Source organism: Eschrichtius robustus, chromosome 5, assembly GCF_028021215.1.
Source record: "Eschrichtius robustus isolate mEscRob2 chromosome 5, mEscRob2.pri, whole genome shotgun sequence".
Classification (NCBI taxonomy): Eukaryota; Metazoa; Chordata; class Mammalia; order Artiodactyla; family Eschrichtiidae; genus Eschrichtius; species Eschrichtius robustus.
This window is the reverse complement of record NC_090828.1, coordinates 78,530,627-78,549,542: the sequence shown is the minus strand read 5'-3', so window position 1 is coordinate 78,549,542 and position 18,916 is coordinate 78,530,627. Positions and strand designations below refer to the sequence as shown.

Below are 18,916 nucleotides of genomic sequence, written 5' to 3'. Positions count from 1 at the left end.
TGCTGACAATGGCTCTATGAGATGAATAGCTGTTACTATTACTATCCCTCTGAGGAAACCGAGGCCTCTAGTGGTTAAGCAACTTGCCTGGGATCAAACAGTGAGCGAAGGAGGTAGAATTTGAAGTGAGGTGCCCTGACTCAAACTGTCACACCATGTGATCCTGCCTGTATATTCACAGGATGATTTTTTTCCCCCAGTAAATATATTGTTTTAATATCAGCGTGTCCACATGGAGTTATGTTAAGTTGTACTGTGCAGGAGAGGATTTGCTAATCCTTCCCAGAAGATGTGCCTTTTTCTACTTCATCCAAAGGTGCCAAATGCTCTAGTGGAGACCATGATCAATGTGTTGGAATATTTATAACTATTAGAAGATAAGGTCATATAGAAACATGAAGAATGTTTCCTAAATGAATGACAAGAGTAAGATGGAAAGTTCTCTGTTAATATAGTTTTATTTTCACCTATTTGCAGTGGGAAGGCATTGAAAGGAAAGTTTATGGAATGAAGGTAGTGATTATTTTTACGGAAGGGGAGATTATGAATAAACTTTTTTCTTTTCAGGTTTTTGTTCAACTCTTTTTGTTGATGAGGCACTTGAGGCCCAGCTTGAAGACCTTGTTCTCTAAGACCTAAGGAATAGGCCCTGCAGACCTGTTTCCATGTATGGCCTATATGGCTCATTGGCCTTCACTGCAGTAGATACTTCTGCTCAAAGCAGTTTTCTTGATCTCTTTGTAACAGTGATCCTATTTAAACACATGGAAACAGCAGCTCTGTACCAGTTTGCTTATAAAGTAAGTGGTATCTTGAAAGAGTTGAGTTCTTTTAAGCTCTTACAAGTTTTTATTTCAGCAGGAGCATTTTACCTTGAGTTTTAATTTTTAGGGGTAGAAGATCACCTAACCTCTTAACTTAAACTGTTATAATATCACATAAAAAATATCTTCAAATTCTATAGTTAGAAGCCAAAGCACTTTCTATCTTGATTCCCAACAAGGAGGTGAACTCAATTTTGTTCATTTTCCAGCTTCTATAAATTAAGAATGTGATTTCTGAAACGATCATTATTCTCTTCTCTCTTCCTTCTTCTCCCCCCAAATTCTGTAAAATCAACTCAGATCTTTTACAGTTGTCATGACTGAGAGTTGTAATCTGTATTTTATTCTATGTGTATTCCTTTTCCTTAACTTTGTTTATTCTAAAATTTCCTTATGGAAGGATCTTGAAGAATTTACCCTAGTTTCCAATTTAAAGGGGAAACTCTACAAAGAAAAATATATTTAAACAGTTATTTTCAAGGCTTGAATTCTCTCTGTTCACCAGATGAGATGGCAGGTGCTGATTAAAATTTTCATTAACACTTACTTTAGAAGGAGAGAAAATACTGCAAAGGAGTGGAAGAAAAAAGAACAATGAGATGATCATTATAGCCAACACCTGAGTTTTATTTCTGAGGAAGGAGAACTGTTGAAGACGTTCCTTAACCTGCTAGACTGTTGACCTGAAGATCAAAGGTCTCAGAAAATGCAGTACCCAGTACCCATCTATAAAATAAAGACTTTCTAAAGTCCTATATTTTCCAAAAATAATCTGTAACTACAAATTGTCACTTTGCCTTTTCAGCACATTTGTAAGCAGAGACAAGTCAAAAGTGTTAGGTGGTTGTGTTTCAGATTTGTGCATTTCTTTTTTATTTGGTGTTGTAAACAGAGAAAAATGTACTTGGGTTAAGAGTGTGCATTCCACATTCTCAGCTTGGAACTTATTTTAAGGGCCTTGCTTGTGAAAATGATGACAGCTTTAATTGTAGCTTGTGGGTGCACCATACTGGCAGATTTGCCAGACATTTCCCACTGTGAGAAAGACTGATTCACTTGTTCCACCTCTTTATTGGGTCTTTTCTGTGATAGAAAACTGACTAAAAGAGGCTATGTGGAAATGGAAAAACAAGTCACCTGGCCAGGGCATTGTTGGGTTCTGTCTCACAGATTTTCAGATCAGATCTAGGACCTGCCTCATAGGTTGTGAGATTAGATTAACAATTCTTATAAAGAACCTGGTGCAACAGTGAGTAGTCAATAAATAACTACATAGAATTGAGGAAAATACTAAAGATGACTCAGCGAATTCCTACAGCCGTGGTCTAGTGTCTTCATCTGCAAGATTATTGCATACTTAATATGTGAAGGGTGCTTTGTCAAGTGCTGAGGATATGGAAGGATACATGGAATAATATGTTTGTACATGATTCATGACTGATAAAAGAATTTTTCATACTTGTATCATTATATCTTCATGAAATCTTGGGGAGGTGTTCAAGAGTTATTAGCCCCATTTTACAGATGAGGAGGCTCAGAGAACTTATCCATAGGTAGTAAGTGATAGAGCCAGGATGTATAATCAAAGTCTTCTGACTTCTTTCCCCTGTGTCAGTGTCTTTCTATATGATTTGATTGAGAAGTAAGTGTGTGTGTGTTCACGCACATATGCACTAACACATGTTAAGTATCACTTGTGTATAACCAGAACTAATGATATGGAACCTTAGAGGCTAGAGTGAACAGTCAAACCTAGGGAAGAGTCATGACTTGGTCTGCATGTGAAACAACGTGAGGAAGGCTGGGAGGAGTGGGTAGGAGAGGGGAGAGGAAGGGAGAGCGGTATGAGCGGTGGGTCAGTGGAGAGACTGTGTGGGTTGTTTAGGAAACAGTGAATAGATGAGTCTGGCTGGGAGTAGCGTAGAGCCAGTTTATGTACTGTGTTGAAGGCCAGGCTGTGGAATTGTCATTTTAGCTCATCGACAATATTTTATTGAAGATTTACGAAAAGAAGGGCCAAATTTGGATCAACATAGAAATATTTCTTTTGAAAAGTCACAGGAGTTAGATGGTTTCCTTGGACACTTCTCACATAGGGTCATATCCTGATTAATTAGCCACTCCCTAGCAAATGCCTTTGACAAAAGGAATATAATTGAAAATCAGAAGATTCAGACTATTGACCCTCCATTCACATGATGGAGTCTGTTGATTCACTTATTCCATTCAAAAAGCATGTCATGAGACCTTTTGACTTACAGATTGTGTTCTAGCTATCACCTGGTCCTCTAACAGGAAATACAGATCCACAGAAAATTTCAGTAACTGATTTAAAAGAAAAAAGGTTCATAAGGAGTTTTGTGTTCCCACCCACCGTGTCTCTGTTTCTGTCTTTGTCTCTCTGTTTCCCCTCCTCCTTGACCCCCACTTTGAACTATCTGGGTTCTACTCTTTCAGCTCAGTTTCTTTTGGCTGTAGAGACAGAAAAGTGCTTGGCTCATTTTTTTTTTTTTTTTTAGCATCAAGTATTTTATGAGTTTAATTGATAGAAAAAATATGCCCAGGTGATGTCATGTCTGAACGGTAAGGGAGAGGAAACCTAAAACCCCAAATCTTGGTAAAGTTCTATTAGCCAGACCTTGGAACCATAAAAGACTATTACAATTATGCCAAACGATGTGACATACTTAGTTGGCGTTGCATTCTGTTGGGCTGAACCCTTACATTAGCTTCCAAGGGAGTTCTAATTTATCTATTTATAGGTAGATATTAGTTTAATTTCTGAATAGTTAGACCTTTGAAGACACTTTTGGTAAGAGGCAAAAATATATACCTTGTCTTTTTCCTGTTACCATTTGAACCTAGATATTACAAATCCCACAAATGTTGGCATGGAGACTCCACAGAATATTTTTGAAAACCTTTTTGCTGGACTCTGGGAAAACCTGGTTAGGTCAGTTCAGGAAACATTCCTTTCAAGGTTCTGCAGTAATATACTGTCCTTGGATAATACAGGCTCAGAGGGAGAGGCAGACATATAGAAAACTCACATATAAGAATATGTCTAGAAATAAGCATATGTTGTGAAGATAATAGATGGGTGATCAGACTTTTTTTAAGGCATCACTGGGTGAACAATGGCTTCTGTTTGGTGTTGACTAAGATCTTGGTGCTTTGCAGATGTAGATCTCTAAACAAATCCAGGATTTGATCACATCTAGCTTTTCGTCAGGAGTAGGTCTTTCTCCTGTACGCCCAGAATTATCATAGACATGTTACTTATCATTCATTCTTATGTTATCACCCATTGTTATTTTTTTTAAGCATACTACTTTTATTTTTTATTATTTTGTTGTGGTAAGAACCCTTACCATGAGATCTACCCTCTTCACAATTTTTAAGTGTATAATACATTGTTGTCGACTATAGGCAAGATGTTATACAGCAGATCTCTAGAACTTACTTACCTTGCGTTACTGAAACTTTATACCTATAACTCCCCATTTTGCCCTCTCTTAAGCCCCTGGCAACCACCATTCTACTCTCTGCTTCAGTGAGTTTGACTGTTCCAGATATCTCATATAAATAGAATCATGCAGTATTTGTCCTTCTGTGATTGGCTTATTTCACATAGAGTAATGTCCTCAAGGTTCAGCTGTGTTATTACATATTGCCGGATTTCCTTTAATTGAAAGCTGAATAATATTCCAGTGTATGTATTTACCACAGTTTCTTCTTTTTCTTTTTGTAACTTTAAATTTTGATATCATTGAAAACTTTAAAAAAAAAGCAACAATAGTACAATGATCCCCCTATGCTCTTTACACAGATTCAACAATTGTTTTAACATTTTGTACCTAAATTTACTCTACCATTTGCACATTTGCTTTGTAAACATACACACCTTTTAACCATTTGAGAATAAGTTACAGAATCATGCCCTTTTATACCTAATTATTTTAGTGTAGGTACCCTAAGAACACATATACCTACACTAAAATTATTATTTTAGTTACAATTTTAGTTATGCTGTTAAATAACTATGGTATAATTATTAAAATCAGAACTTTTACATATTGACACAATTTTTAGTTCAGTTTGTTTAGTTTCATCAATTATCCCAGTCTGTTTCATAACCTTTTTTTCAAATTCTGTCTGGAATCTAACACAAGGATTATTTATTGTGCTTAGTTGTGTCTGTGTAGCGTCCTTTAACTTGGAACAGTTCCTTACCCTTTCTTAGTTCCCCGACCAGGGATTGAACCCGGGCCACGGCAGTGAAAGCGCTGAGTCCTAACCACTGGAGCACCAGGGAATTCACAACCCTTTCTTTTTCATGACTTTAATATTGTGTGGGTATGTGAATATGTAAGTTAGTTTAATTTTTTATTGAAATATAATTGTTGTATAACATCGTCTAACTTTAAGTTGTACAATGTGTTGATTTGATATATTTGTACATTGCAATGATTACTACCATAGCATCAGCTAAAACTCCTATCACACCACATCATTGCTATTTTTTTTTTTTTTAACTTAAATACATTTTACTTTATGGAAATCTCACTACATTTTCTTTTTTTTGTTTGTTTTTTTATACTGCAGGTTCTTATTAGGCATCAATTTTATACACATCAGTGTATACATGTCAATCCCAATCGCCTAATTCAGCACACCACCATCCCCACCCCACTGCAGTTTTCCCCCCTTGGTGTCCATATGTCCATTCTCTACATCTGTGTCTCAACTTCTGCCCTGCAAACTGGCTCATCTGTACCATTTTTCTAGGTTCCACATACATGCATTAATATACGATATTTGTTTTTCTCTTTCTGACTTACTTCACTCTGTATGACAGTCTCTAGATCCATCCACGTCTCAACAAATGACTCAATTTCGTTCCTTTTTATGGCTGAGTAATATTCCATTGTATATATGTACCACAACTTCTTTATCCATTCGTCTGTTGATGGGCATTTAGGTTGCTTCCATGACCTGGCTATTGTAAATAGTGCTGCAATGAACATTCGGGTGCATGTGTCTTTTTGAATTACGGTTTTCTCTGGGTATATGCCCAGTAGTGGGATTGCTGGGTCATATGGTAATTTTTATTTTTAGTTTTTTAAGGAACCTCCATATTGTTCTCCATAGTGGCTGTATCAATTTACATTCCCACCAACAGTGCAAGAGGTTTCCCTTTTCTCCACACCCTCTCCAGCATTTGTTGTTTGTAGATTTTCTGATGATGCCCATTCTAACAGGAGTGAGGTGATACCTCATTGTAGTTTTGATTTGCATTTCTCTAATAATTAGTGAAGTTGAGCATCTTTTCATGTGCTTCGTGGCCGTCTGTATGTCTTCTTTGGAGAAATGTCTATTTAGGTCTTCTGCCCATTTTTGGATTGGGGTGTTTGTTTCTTTGATATTGAGCTGAATGAGCTGTTTATATATTTTGCAGATTAGTCCTTTGTCCGTTGATTCATTTGCAAATATTTTCTCCCATTCTGAGGGTTGTCTTTTTGTCTTGTTTATGGTTTCCTTTGCTGTGCAAAAGCTTTGAAGTTTCACTAGGTCCCACTTGTTTATTTTTGTTTTTATTTCCATTACTCTAGGAGGTGGATCAAAAAAGATGTTGCTGTGATTTATGTCAAAGAGTGTTCTTCCTATGTTTTCCTCTAAGAGTTTTATAGTGTCCAGTCTTATATTTAGGTCTCTAATCCATTTTGAGTTTATTTTTGTGTATGGTGTTAGGGAGTATTCTAATTTCATTCTTTTACATGTAGCTGTCCAGTTTTCCCAGCACCACTTATTGAAGAGACTGTCTTTTCTCCATTGTATATCTTTGCCTCCTTTGTCATAGATTAGTTGACCATAGGTGCGTGGGTTAATCTCTGGGCTTTCTATCTTGTTCCACTGATCTATGTTTCTGTTTTTGTGCCAGTACCATATTGTCTTGATTACTGTAGCTTTGTAGTATAGTCTGAAGTCAGGGAGTCTGATTCTTCCAGCTCCATTTTTTTGCCTCAAGACTGCTTTGGCTATTCGGGGTCTTTTGTGTCTCCATACAAATTTTAAGATGATTTGTTCTAGCTCCGTAAAAAATGCCATTGGTAATTTGATAGGGATTGCATTGAATCTGTAGATTGCTTTGGGTAGTATACTCATTTTCACAATGTTGATTCTTCCAGTCCAAGAACATGGTATATCTCTCCATCTGTTGGTATCATCTTTAATTTCTTTCATCAGTGTCTTATAGTTTTCTGCATACAGGTCTTTTGTCTCCCTAGGTAGGTTTATTCCTAGGTATTTTATTCTTTTTGTTGCAATGGTAAATGGGAGTGTTTCCATAATTTCTCTTTCAGATTTTTCATCATTAGTGTATAGGAATGCAAGAGATTTCTGTGCATTAATTTTGTATCCTGCAACTTTACCATATTCATTAATTAGCTCTAGCAGTTTTCTGGTGGCAGTTTTAGGATTCTCTATGTATAGTATCATATCATCCGCAAACAGTGACAGTTTTACTTCTTCTTTTCCAATTTGTATTCCTTTTATTTCTTTTTCTTCTCTGATTGCCGTGGCTAGGACTTCCAGAACTATGTTGAATAATAGTGGTGAGAGTGGACATCCTTGTCTCGTTCCGGATCTTAGAGGAAATGCTTTCAGTTTTTCACCATTGAGAATGATGTTTGCTGTGGGTTTGTCATATATGGCCTTTATTATGTTGAGGTAGGTTCCCTCTATGCCCACTTTCCAGAGAGTTTTTATCAGAAATGGGTGTTGAATTTTGTCAAAAGCTTTTTCTGCATCTATTGAGATGATCATATGGTTTTTATTCTTCAATTTGTTAATATGGTGTATCACATTGATTGATTTGCATATATTGAAAAATCCTTGCATCCCTGGGGTAAATCCCACTTGATCGTGGTGTATGATCCTTTTAACGTGTTGTTGGATTCTGTTTGCTAGTATTTTGTTGAGGATTTTTGCATCTATATTCATCAGTGATATTGGTCTGTAATTTTCTTTTTTTGTAGTGTCTTTGTCTGGTTTTGGTATCAGGGTGATGGTGGTCTCATAGAATGAGTTTGAGAGTGTTCCTTCCTCTGCAATTCTTTGGAAGAGTTTGAGAAGGATGGGTGTTAGCTCTTCTCTAAATGTTTGATAGAATTCACCTGTGAAGCCATCTGGTCCTGGACTTTTGTTTGTTGGAAGATGTTTAATCACAGTTTCAATTTCATTACTTGTGATTGGTCTGTTCATATTTTCTGTTTCTTCCTGGTTCAGTCTTGGAAGGTTATACCTTTCTAAGAATTTGTCCATTTCTTCCAGGTTGTCCATTTTATTGGCATAAAGTTGCTTGTAGTAGTCTCTTAGGATGCTTTGTATTTCTGCGGTGTCTGTTGTAACTTCTCCTTTTTCATTTCTGATTTTATTGATTTGAGTCCTCTCCCTCTTTTTCTTGATGAGTCTGGCTAATGGCTTATCAATTTTGTTTATCTTCTCAAAGAACCAACTTTTAGTTTTATTGATCTTTGCTATTGTTTTCTTTGTTTCTATTTCATTTATTTCTGCTCTGATCTTTATGATTTCTTTCCTTCTGCTAACTTTGGGTTTTGTTTGTTCTTCTTTCTCTAGTTTCTTTAGGTGTAAGGTTAGATTGTTTACTTGAGATTTTTCTTGTTTCTTTAGGTAGGCTTGTATAGCTATAAACTTCCCTCTTAGAACCGCTTTTGCTGCATCCCATAGGTTTTGGGTCGTCGTGTTTTCATTGTCATTTGTCTCTAGGTATTTTTTTATTTCCTCTTTGATTTCTTCAGTGATCTCTTGGTTATTTAGTAATGTATTGTTTAGCCTCCACGTGTTTGTGTTTTTTACGTTTTTTTCCCTGTAATTCATTTCTAATCTCATAGCATTGTGGTCAGAAAAGATGCTTGATATGATTTCAATTTTCTTCAATTTACTGAGGCTTGATTTGTGACCCAAGATGTGATCTATCCTGGAGAATGTTCCGTGCGCACTTGAGAAGAACGTGTAATCTGCTGTTTTGGGATGGAATGTCCTATATATATCAATTAAATCTATCTGGTCTATTGTGTCATTTAAAGCTTCTGTTTCCTTATTTATTTTCATTTTGGATGATCTGTCCATTGGTGTAAGTGAGGTGTTAAAGTCCCCCACTATTATTGTGTTACTGTCGATTTCCTCTTTTATAGCTGTTAGCAGTTGCCTTATGTATTGAGGTGCTCCTATGTTGGGTGCATATATATTTATAATTGTTATATCTTCTTCTTGGATTGATCCCTGGATCATTATGTAGTGTCCTTCCTTGTCTCTTGTAACATTCTTTATTTTAAAGTCTATTTTATCTGATACGAGTATAGCTACTCCAGCTTTCTTTTGATTTCCATTTGCATGGAATATCTTTTTCCATCCCCTCACTTTCAGTCTGTGTGTGTCCCTAGGTCTAAAGTGGGTCTCTTGTAGACAGCATATATATGGGTCTTGTCTTTGTATCCATTCAGCCAGTCTATGTCTTTTGGTTGGGGCATTTAATCCATTCACGTTTAAGGTAATTATCAATATGTATGTTCCTATGACCATTTTCTTAATTGTTTTGGGTTTGTTTTTGTAGGTCCTTTTCTTCTCTTGTGTTTCCCACTTAGAGAAGTTCCTTTAGCATTTGTTGTAGAGCTGGTTTGGTGGCGCTGAATTCTCTTAGCTTTTGCTTGTCTGTAAAGCTTTTGATTTCTCCATCAAATCTAAATGAGATCCTTGCCGGGTAGAGTAATCTTGGTTGTAGGTTCTTCCCTTTCATCACTTTAAGTATATCATGCCACTCCCTTCTGGCTTGCAGAGTTTCTGCTGAGAAATCAGCTGTTAACCTTATGGGAGTTCCCTTGTATGTTATTTGTCGTTTTTCCCTTGCTGCTTTCAATAATTTTTCTTTGTCTTTAATTTTGGCCACTTTGATTACTATGTGTCTCGGCGTGTTTCTCCTTGGGTTTATTCTGTATGGGACTCTCTGCGCTTCCTGGACTTGGGTGGCTATTTCCTTTCCCATGTTAGGGAAGTTTTCGACTATAATCTCTTCAAATATTTTCTCTGGTCCTTTCTCTCTCTCTTCTCCTTCTGGGACCCCTATAATGCGAATGTTGTTGCGTTTAATGTTGTCCCAGAGGTCTCTTAGGCTGTCTTCATTTCTTTTCATTCTTTTTTCTTTAGTCTGTTCGGCAGCAGTGAATTCCACCATTCTGTCTTCCAGGTCACTTATCCGTTCTTCTGCCTCAGTTATTCTGCTATTGATTTCTTCTAGTGTAGTTTTCATTTCAGTTATTGTATTGTTCATCTCTGTTTGTTTGTTCTTTAATTCTTCTAGGTCTTTGTTAATCATTTCTTGCATCTTCTCAATCTTTGCCTCCATTCTTATTCCGAGGTCCTGGATCATCTTCACTATCATTATTCTGAATTCTTTTTCTGGAAGGTTGCCTATCTCCACTTCATTTAGTTGTTTTTCTGGGGTTTTTTCTTGTTCCTTCATCTGGTACATAGCCCTCTGCCTTTTCATCTTCTCTATCTTTCTGTAACTGTGGTTTTTGGTCCACAGGCTGCAAGATTGTAGTTTTTCTTGCTTCTGCTGTCTGCCCTCTGGTGGTTGAGGCTGTCTAAGAGGCTTGATGGGAGGCTCTGGTGGTGGGTAGAGCTGACTGTTGCTGTGGCGGTCAGAGCTCAGTACACTATTTTTTTAAACCATATTTTATCCATATTTATCCATTCATCTGTTGATGGACATTTACGTTGTTTCTACATCTTGACTTTTGTGAATAATGCTACAAGGAATAGGTGAGTGCAGATACCTCTTCAAGATTCTGGTCTCAGTTCTTTTAGATAAATACCCAGAAGTGGGATTGCCGGATCATTACATATAGAAGTTCTACTTTTGTTTGAGGAACCTCCATACTGCTTTCCATAGTGGTTGTACAACCTGCATTCCCACCAACAGTGTACATGAGTTCTAATTTATACACATTCTTGTCGACACTTGTTTTTCTTGTCTTTTTTGATAATGGCCATCTGACAGGTGTGAGGTGCTGTCTCTTTGTGGTTTTGATTTGCATTTCCCTGATGATTAGTGAGTTCTTTTAATATACCTGTTGGCCATTTGTATGTATTCTCTGGAGAAATGTCTGTTCAAGTCCTTTGCCATTCTTTAGTTAGATAATTTTTGTTTGTTTTTGCTATTGATTTGTGGGAGTTTCTTGTATATTCTGGATATTAAGCCCTTATCAGGTATTTGGTTTGCAGATATTTTCTCCCATTCCGTAGGTTACCTTTTCATTCTGTCTTCTTTACTGTGCAGAAGCTTTTTCATTTTGTGTAGTCCCACTTGTCTGTTACATTCCTAAACCTAAGGAACTAGTTCAGAATTACTATAGCTTTCTTTTAGATTCTCTTACAATGAATGGTGGTTTAAGCATAGCAAAACATGGCTCTAACCAGAACTCCAGTGAACATTGTATGTAATTCAGGCTATGAATATGTACCTGGCAAGAGAAATTCCTGTGTATTTAATCTGTGGTCAAGCAGATCCAAGAGAGCTACTTCCCCAGGTTTCCTTTGCAGACCTCGCTATTCTTTTTGCCTTCTGGAGTCCAAAATTCAGGTTTTACTTGCCTTGACATTTCTTAGAAGAAGACAACTGGTTGGATCTCACTAATCAGTCATTGTGACGGGTTTTCAAAACAGAGATAATTTTTTTTTTCTGCATAGCACCTGCTGCCAGTGCTGTGCAGGTCGAGGTGCTCACTAAAGGCTCCTGGGCAGATAGCGCAGTTGTCACTATAGTACTAAACAGGACACATTGTATAGGTTTCTTAAAAGATATTTGCAACAATTGCTTAGTTTTTTGTGCCTCTTACTCCTACTAGCATTGACTATAACTTCATTTATTATTATTTCATGTAACTTATAACCACTGGTGCATAAAATTAATACAAGTGGTTAGAGTCATTTCTCTCTGATTTTGATCTGAAGTCAATGTTGGCATCTGTTTGTTTCCACATTCATAGAACTTGGTGAATTCTACCTGGCAGCTCTTCCAAGATAGTGTCTTATCTTTAAATTATGAGGGCAACGTTTAGTTTTCATTCAGTGACAAGATAGCAGGCAGTTCTCACAGTCGATGGAGAAGAGGGCCTGAGAAATTTGGTGGTGTTTCTGTCAAAATGACCTCTCAAAAAACAGGATTTCCTTAAAACCCTTGAGACCTCAGAAAGACAGCCCTAAATATCCCTTCCCTATTACTTTTCCTACAAATGGCAGGAGCACCAGAAGTTAGACTCAGGGCTGTTTTCTGCCTCTGGGAAACCCCTCTTTTGTGTCCACGGATCCAGAGCCTCAAAACTCTGCTTGCCCATCTGGCGGAGGAAAGGTTCTCAGACAGAATTTAATGCCCCCATCCCGTTGTCCAGGCGTTGGGCCACAACCTCTCTGTAAATATCATTCCCTTGTTTTTCCATTTGGAATCTGAGGTAGTTCTCTGATCCTGATGTCTTGGGGAACCGCCCCGCATCACCAGAGAAACATAATTGTTGCAGCACCTTGTTTGACTGTTCCCTTTAACTTGAAGGAATTGTTACGTGTATTCAGAATGAATACGTTACTCAGGATCTCTAAGTGTCTGTTATGGGATGTCAGTGAAAATGGTGGAGTACAGGATCCATAAAAGCAGTGAGAAAACTGGCAAAACATGCGAGAATCAACTTTTTCAGAACTCTAGAGATTAAAGTCTTGTAACAATCTGGGGAGCATCTATTTAGGAAAAACAACTGAATCTCAGAACAGCTAGCTTTGTGAGATTTTAACTTGTGCTGTTTTTCCTCTCCAGATCCACAGTAGCCTCAAAAACCAATAGTTCCGTAATCACAGTGCAAACCATCAGTGTGGTAGGCAGTGGAGAAGGGGGCAGAATGGACTTGAAGGTCTTTCTAAGCCCCTCTTCTTCCTCCTTCTACATTAAGCTGTGATGTACCCTGAGATTTGAGAACTGCTAGTAAAGAAGCCAATTTCAAGTCTTAGCTGAGGGAAAATACCCCATTAACTGCTGACAACATCTAGGATCACTCAAGACATATTAGATAGGGCAGGACCAGAGCTTATCTGCCTCAGTCATCCGTAGGAGACCACAGGGCAACTAGTGCTGCCTCCCACTGGGGCCTTTTGAATATATCACAGTGAACTGGGGGCAGTCTCCAACTGTCCTGTTGGCTCTGTTTTAGTTGTTTCCAAATAACTTCAGGAAGAAACCATCATAGTACTTGGTTTCACTGTATGTAATTCTGTAATGGGACACACGCCAAGGGTATTCGTTTTCCACAGAAGCACCCACATCTTCTACTGAGTCACTGATGTAATCCCTGTAAAGCTCAGGTCTTTGTGGCAAGTTGATTCAAATAGCCAAAGCGGGATGATCAGTGCTTGTGAAAGGTGAAGGTAGCTTAGCCTACAGGGCTGTGGCATAGAACCGGATGCGGCCTTATCTACCCTTTTAAAGATAATGCACTGCATCGTATGTACTTGTGTCAACATGACCATGCAGCAGCACCTTGTACACACAGTGCTTGGCTGTGACGACTCATCTCATCTGAGCTGTTTGCATTTTTAATTGATGTTGGATCATTGCTGTGAAATTCCAGCCCTGCCTGAGTGAGTCAGTGTGACTCATACACTTGGTAGAGATTTGTGGCACTAATCAGTTAACCTCATCTGTTTTCTCTGGAAACTGTTAATCATTGTATTCAGGTCAATTGGCATCCAGGTGGATGTGTGCAGCACCAGGGAATAGGATTTTAAAAGCTTAAAAGTTGTTCTGATGATACTTGGTTCTTTTGCTGCCTGTGTTGTGGTGGAATTTGGGCTCTTCAGAGAAACCCTCAGCTTGGCTTTCCACTTAAGGACCAGCTCTCTACTTAAGAGGCCTTTAGGAAACATTCTTCTGTGGGGTAACTAAAGTGGGAAAAGCATTATCATCATACGATCTAGTTAGCTTTCTGTCTTTAGATGACTATAAACCTAGACCATCTGTAAGGGTTTGTTTTTTGTGCAACTTTTTTTTTTCTTTATTTGGAAAGTAAGATACATTCATTGTAGAAAATTTTAAATATAGATAAAAATAATGAATGGAAGTGTCTTGTAATTCCACTGTTCAAAGACTCATGAGATGGTGTGTTTTAAATCTGCGTTAGTAATATTTCATGTTCAATTATGTTCATTGTATGTCACCTTTCTGATACTTATCCCACAATTTTGTCCATTCCTTTTATACTTACTTCTTGAATTAGAGCCTCATTTAAAAACAACTTTCATGTGCCTAAAGACAGTTACTAAGAGTAGGTCTGTCTTATTAACTCAGTCAAATATGGCTTGATTGAGAAAAGGTTATATGAGAATTTTAAGTATCTTGCTTTGCAAAAAAGTGTTCTCGTTTGACGTGTGACTGTTATCACTCCACCATGTTGTGCTGTGCAGGTATGTGTACTGTTACTGAATTCATTTTACACGTTAGAATGTGCATGCATCAGAAGGGGTGGGCTGGGTGTGGACAGAGAACATCTTAATACAGGGGCTATCGATATAACCTCTTGCTTCCTAAACTAGATGGTGGCAGAAGCAACATCTTCATCTTTCATTTTCCCTTAGCACTTAATAGAGTTTAGCATGCACAGTAGATGCTTGGTAAAACCAACTTTGGACCTTAAACACTAGGTTTGGTTTGATTTCCTGTGGTTGGTAGAGAGCACCAGAGGCCAGTTCTTATAGATTGCTTACCTCGTCCAGGTGTCCTTGTGGAAAGTGGATATGTAGTAAATTGTTAGTCCTAATTCTGTTAGTCAAGTTGGGGGATCTCATAAAACCAGCGCCATGGGGATGTGCTCTTTGGATAGTATCAACATTGTGCAGTGGAGCTGAATTTAAAACATGTCCAAAAAAGGTAATAAATTACTCAGATGACAACTAAAGCAAATAAACCAAATATTTAATTACATAAATTGTCAAATTCCACAAAATGTTCATGCTGAAGAGTAGATTAATGTACATGCTAACCCATGACACAGTCCCTAAAATTTAGCCTTGGAGATTTAAGGTGATCCTCAGTTAAGTTGTTTGCAAATACTTTGTGTTTGCCAAAGAGTTGTGAATTAATTAGGAGTGCATTTTCTTAATTGGGGAAAATTTTTTAGATGAGAATTCCAAAATATAGAGCAAAATTTCCTATTAAGTTACAAAACATCCTCACTTGCCCAATAAGTGATTTAGGATAAAGATTTAAAAAGAAAATTTTGCTCAGCAAGTGGATCAGCCGCTGTGTTCTGAAGAAGTTGCTCAGATGCTGCTGTTCTTAACCAACTAAGCCTTAATCCTGTGAAGTGAAATAATTATTGGAGGGGTGGGAGAAAGATACCTATGTAGGACCAAGGCAGAAAACGCTGTTGGGATAATATGATACAAACATTTGACAAGGAACTCATCAGCACATACGGCTGTAGGTGGTAGCTTTTTCACATGATCACCTGATAGATTGCTGATGAGTCAAGTTGTGAAGCAACTTGTAGAAAGTGACTGCCCTGAATCCCAGTGAGGAGACTTGGGGGTCTGGTCTCATCTCCTACTTCTATTCAATACTTGCTCTGCAGATGTAACATCTTTGGGCATCAGTTTTCTCATCTGTATCAGGAAAGGTTGATGTAAATGATATCACAGATCTCCTTCAGCTGTCAATGCTATGGTTGTTTGTTGTTACTGGTTATGGTGGTGTTTTAAAATTTACTGTAATGCTATGATTTTAAATACAAGTTCAAATGTTGCCTTTAATGCTCACTGTATTTTTGTATAAAAAATATTGTATTTTGTATTTTGTATATTGTATTCTCCAAAAATTAGAGGAAAATTAATCTTATATTAAATATCGTTCACTTTAGAAAAAAGCTTAGCTCTGTTGCTTTTAAGTATAGAGTATCATTAATAAATAAAATACACATTTTATTTATTGATATCTTATGTATTGTGTACTTTCTAAACTCCTTTAATATTGATAAGTATGCATGGGCTTTTTCATATTAAATGCATTTCAAATATTGATCCAGAAAATCGATTTGAGATTAACCACCTATTAAAACAAATACAAGCCTTTTGTGTTACTGTTTAGTAAGTAGGATATTAGAATCAACTTTTAGTGGCTTCTGCAAATAATGTTAGTAATGACAAAGAAATTTTGTCTTCTTAGGAAGAGTCTTATTTCAATATAGCTGAAGTTGTGGGTTAATAAGTAGAAGGAAGGAACCTGCTATGTTACTTTACACCTCTTAGGAAGCATCATTAAATGTGTACATTTGGTTTACTTGCTGGAATCGTTAAACTTTATTTGGAGGTGATGCAGAAGTATGTGCCTGTGTGGTGACCTGTCCCATCTTCTTTAAAGAATAGTTTGCTTTGGCCAGTCCATCTTCTGCAGTCACTGCTGCACATAAATATAATTTAGCAAAGGATGATTGGTTCCCTTGATAATACCTTTTCTTTTTTCAAGCTTAATCTTAGATGACTTTGTTTTATGCTGGCAGCCATTGCTTTGTTAGAAATGAGAACTATCTAATCAGCTGTTATATAGCCAACATGTGATTCCACTAAAGAAATACAAACCTGAGGTTAAAATAAATTAAGAAGGGCAGAGGAAGGGAGAGACCTTTGGGTGTAGATTAAGCAGACCAGGGATTCTTGGGTCAGACAGGTCATGTAGTTGTTTGAAGGGGCACCGGTTCCTGTGAGACTTCTGTCGGGTGTGTTAGCCGTCATGCTCGGGCTAGGGTTATGGCAGAGTGACACCTTTTAAAGTTGTATTTTAGATGTTGAAATTGGGCTTATAACACCCAAATCTGCATGTGTTTCCTTAACTTTGTTTTGCACTCAAAACTGAATTAGGCCGCCTTCCATTGCTGAATTGTTATTTTCCAGTGTGAGTAAAGCAGGAGTCCTCAAGCAAAGCATTCTTCTTTAAATGTAATGTGAGCAAACCAGGTTTTGCACAGTCAGGTATATTGAGGTCAGTGACTTACCAAGGTGCTTTTCAAAAATGTATTTGGCGTATCAGTAGGCTTCCGTGAAAGAATCATCTTTCTTCTGTTTGATGGTTTTTGAATAGAAAATGTAAAAGAGCTGCTCAGCTGAACAGTTGGAGACCTGTCAGTTCAGTTTTCAAACCTTAGCCTGCACCTGTGTGACTTTTGAAAGCAGTTAATATTAATTACGCCTTCTTTAAAAATGTTTAATTAGCTTAATTCAAGGAGAAGGAAGGCCTATAGCTTCTTTTGTGGAACATTTCTGTCATTGACTCCGTGGGAAAGTAGTTGACAACTTTTGAAATTTGCTTTCATTTCAGACTTGGAGTTGCAGAGAAAACTTATCTGTTTCCCCTCTGAAGCAGTCATTTAGAGCTCATGACAAAGCCCTCAGTATTGTCATCTTTCTACTTGCCCCATCTTACTTACTGTCACTGCTTTGTGACTTGCAGGTTCTCATAAATCTACAGAAAGGAGAACTAAGGCTTAGCAATGTAGGGTCTCCAGAATGAACCCTAATGTTGAAACATCCTAACCCTTTGAAATGTCAGCATATTTCCATCTCAGTTTCAGCTGCCATACCAGGCTTTGGGTGAGGGATCAGGCTGTGGAGGCATTTGTATACTATTTAGGTTTTGCGTACTATTAAGGTTCAGTATCACAGGCTGATATCGCAGTTGCTAATGTATAACCTTGCCTAGGCTTAAACTCTGAAGCAGGGACTCCTGATAACAGTGATGGGAAGGTGCTGTTAAAATTGGGTCACGTGATAGGAGGTCTACCTATTAGCTGAGCTCTACCCCTTCACTTGTTTAAAAAATGCAATCTGTATGCCTGTTGTCTCAAATCACCTCTGCAAATCTGGCTTGGCCTGCTGATTAGAGCCTGGATTGTTGGTTAGTCTCATGTATAGTCTGATTCATTATATGCAGTGAGTGGAGTTGTTTCACTGTCCGTGGGTATATTGCCTGACAAGATGATAGCCAGTACAAAGGACTGTGTAGGCCTCATAGTCTAAAGAAACAGCTTTGTGGTGATGGGGTGGTTGGTGGTGATGGGTTAGTTAGTGGTGGTTTGACCTGTAATCCGCATTTAGCTGTAGGTACAAGTAGAGAACAGTGTCCATTTTTAAAGTGCATCTGCTTATGCTAAGAAAGTAATCTATAGCTTTATAGAAGTTTCTCTTTTTATTTGTAGATATAATACTTTGCCAAGCAGAAGAACCCTGAAAAATTCAAGATTAGTGAGTAAGAAAGATGACGTGCATGTCTGTATCATGTGTTTACGTGCCATCATGAATTATCAGGTATGTTTCTGTTTATAATCCTTTTAAAAAATCTGAATTCATCAGGCTCAGATCTTGTTCTCTTTGGTGACTTTGTATTATTGCTATTTGAAGTAAATAGCAGGATTTAATGAAATTCTATTAAAAAAGAAAGGTCTGGTTCATTCTAGTGCTCATAATTCATCGCCCTTATATTTTAATTAGCATTTATAATTTACAATGTGTTTAAGGGAAGACATTTTCCTCTTGTAATGGCAAGCTTGTCTAGATTACTTGGTAAATGTTTGTGACTATTAAAGACAGTGTAAGCCACTGGTTGTGGGCAATAATGGAACAGCTTTAGGACCCTAGGAATGATAGACTCTCACACTGGACAGGTCATTGCTTCTCAAAGGGTTATATGCAAGGAGGCAAGGAGTTATAATTACTGTGTGTTGGACCCTGTGGTTCCTGATCTTCATAAGAAACACTTGAAGGATTCTTGGTAGAAGTGCAGAGTCCTCCTTAGAGGTTATCCCCACTCTGAAAAACACTAGGAGCAACTAACTACAGTGTGTGGGATTAATCCTAACCACAAAGTGGGAGTTAGAGCCTGGAGTGTCTAGGGTGAGCTGACAGGGACAAAAGTATAGTTGTAAAAGCAAACCAGGGCTGAGAATTAGACAAACAATGTTCACATCAGAAAATAGGGTTTG

At 37.6% G+C, this 18,916-nt stretch overlaps 1 protein-coding gene across 1 annotated transcript in view; it reads left to right on the top strand.

The window, feature by feature from the left end:
- FMNL2 (formin like 2) overlaps positions 1-18,916 on the top strand; it is a 311,812-nt gene that overhangs the window by 226,635 nt on the left and 66,261 nt on the right. The window contains 1 exon segment of the mRNA XM_068545113.1: positions 18,134-18,242. Within this exon segment, the coding sequence (XP_068401214.1) occupies positions 18,134-18,242 (109 nt within the window).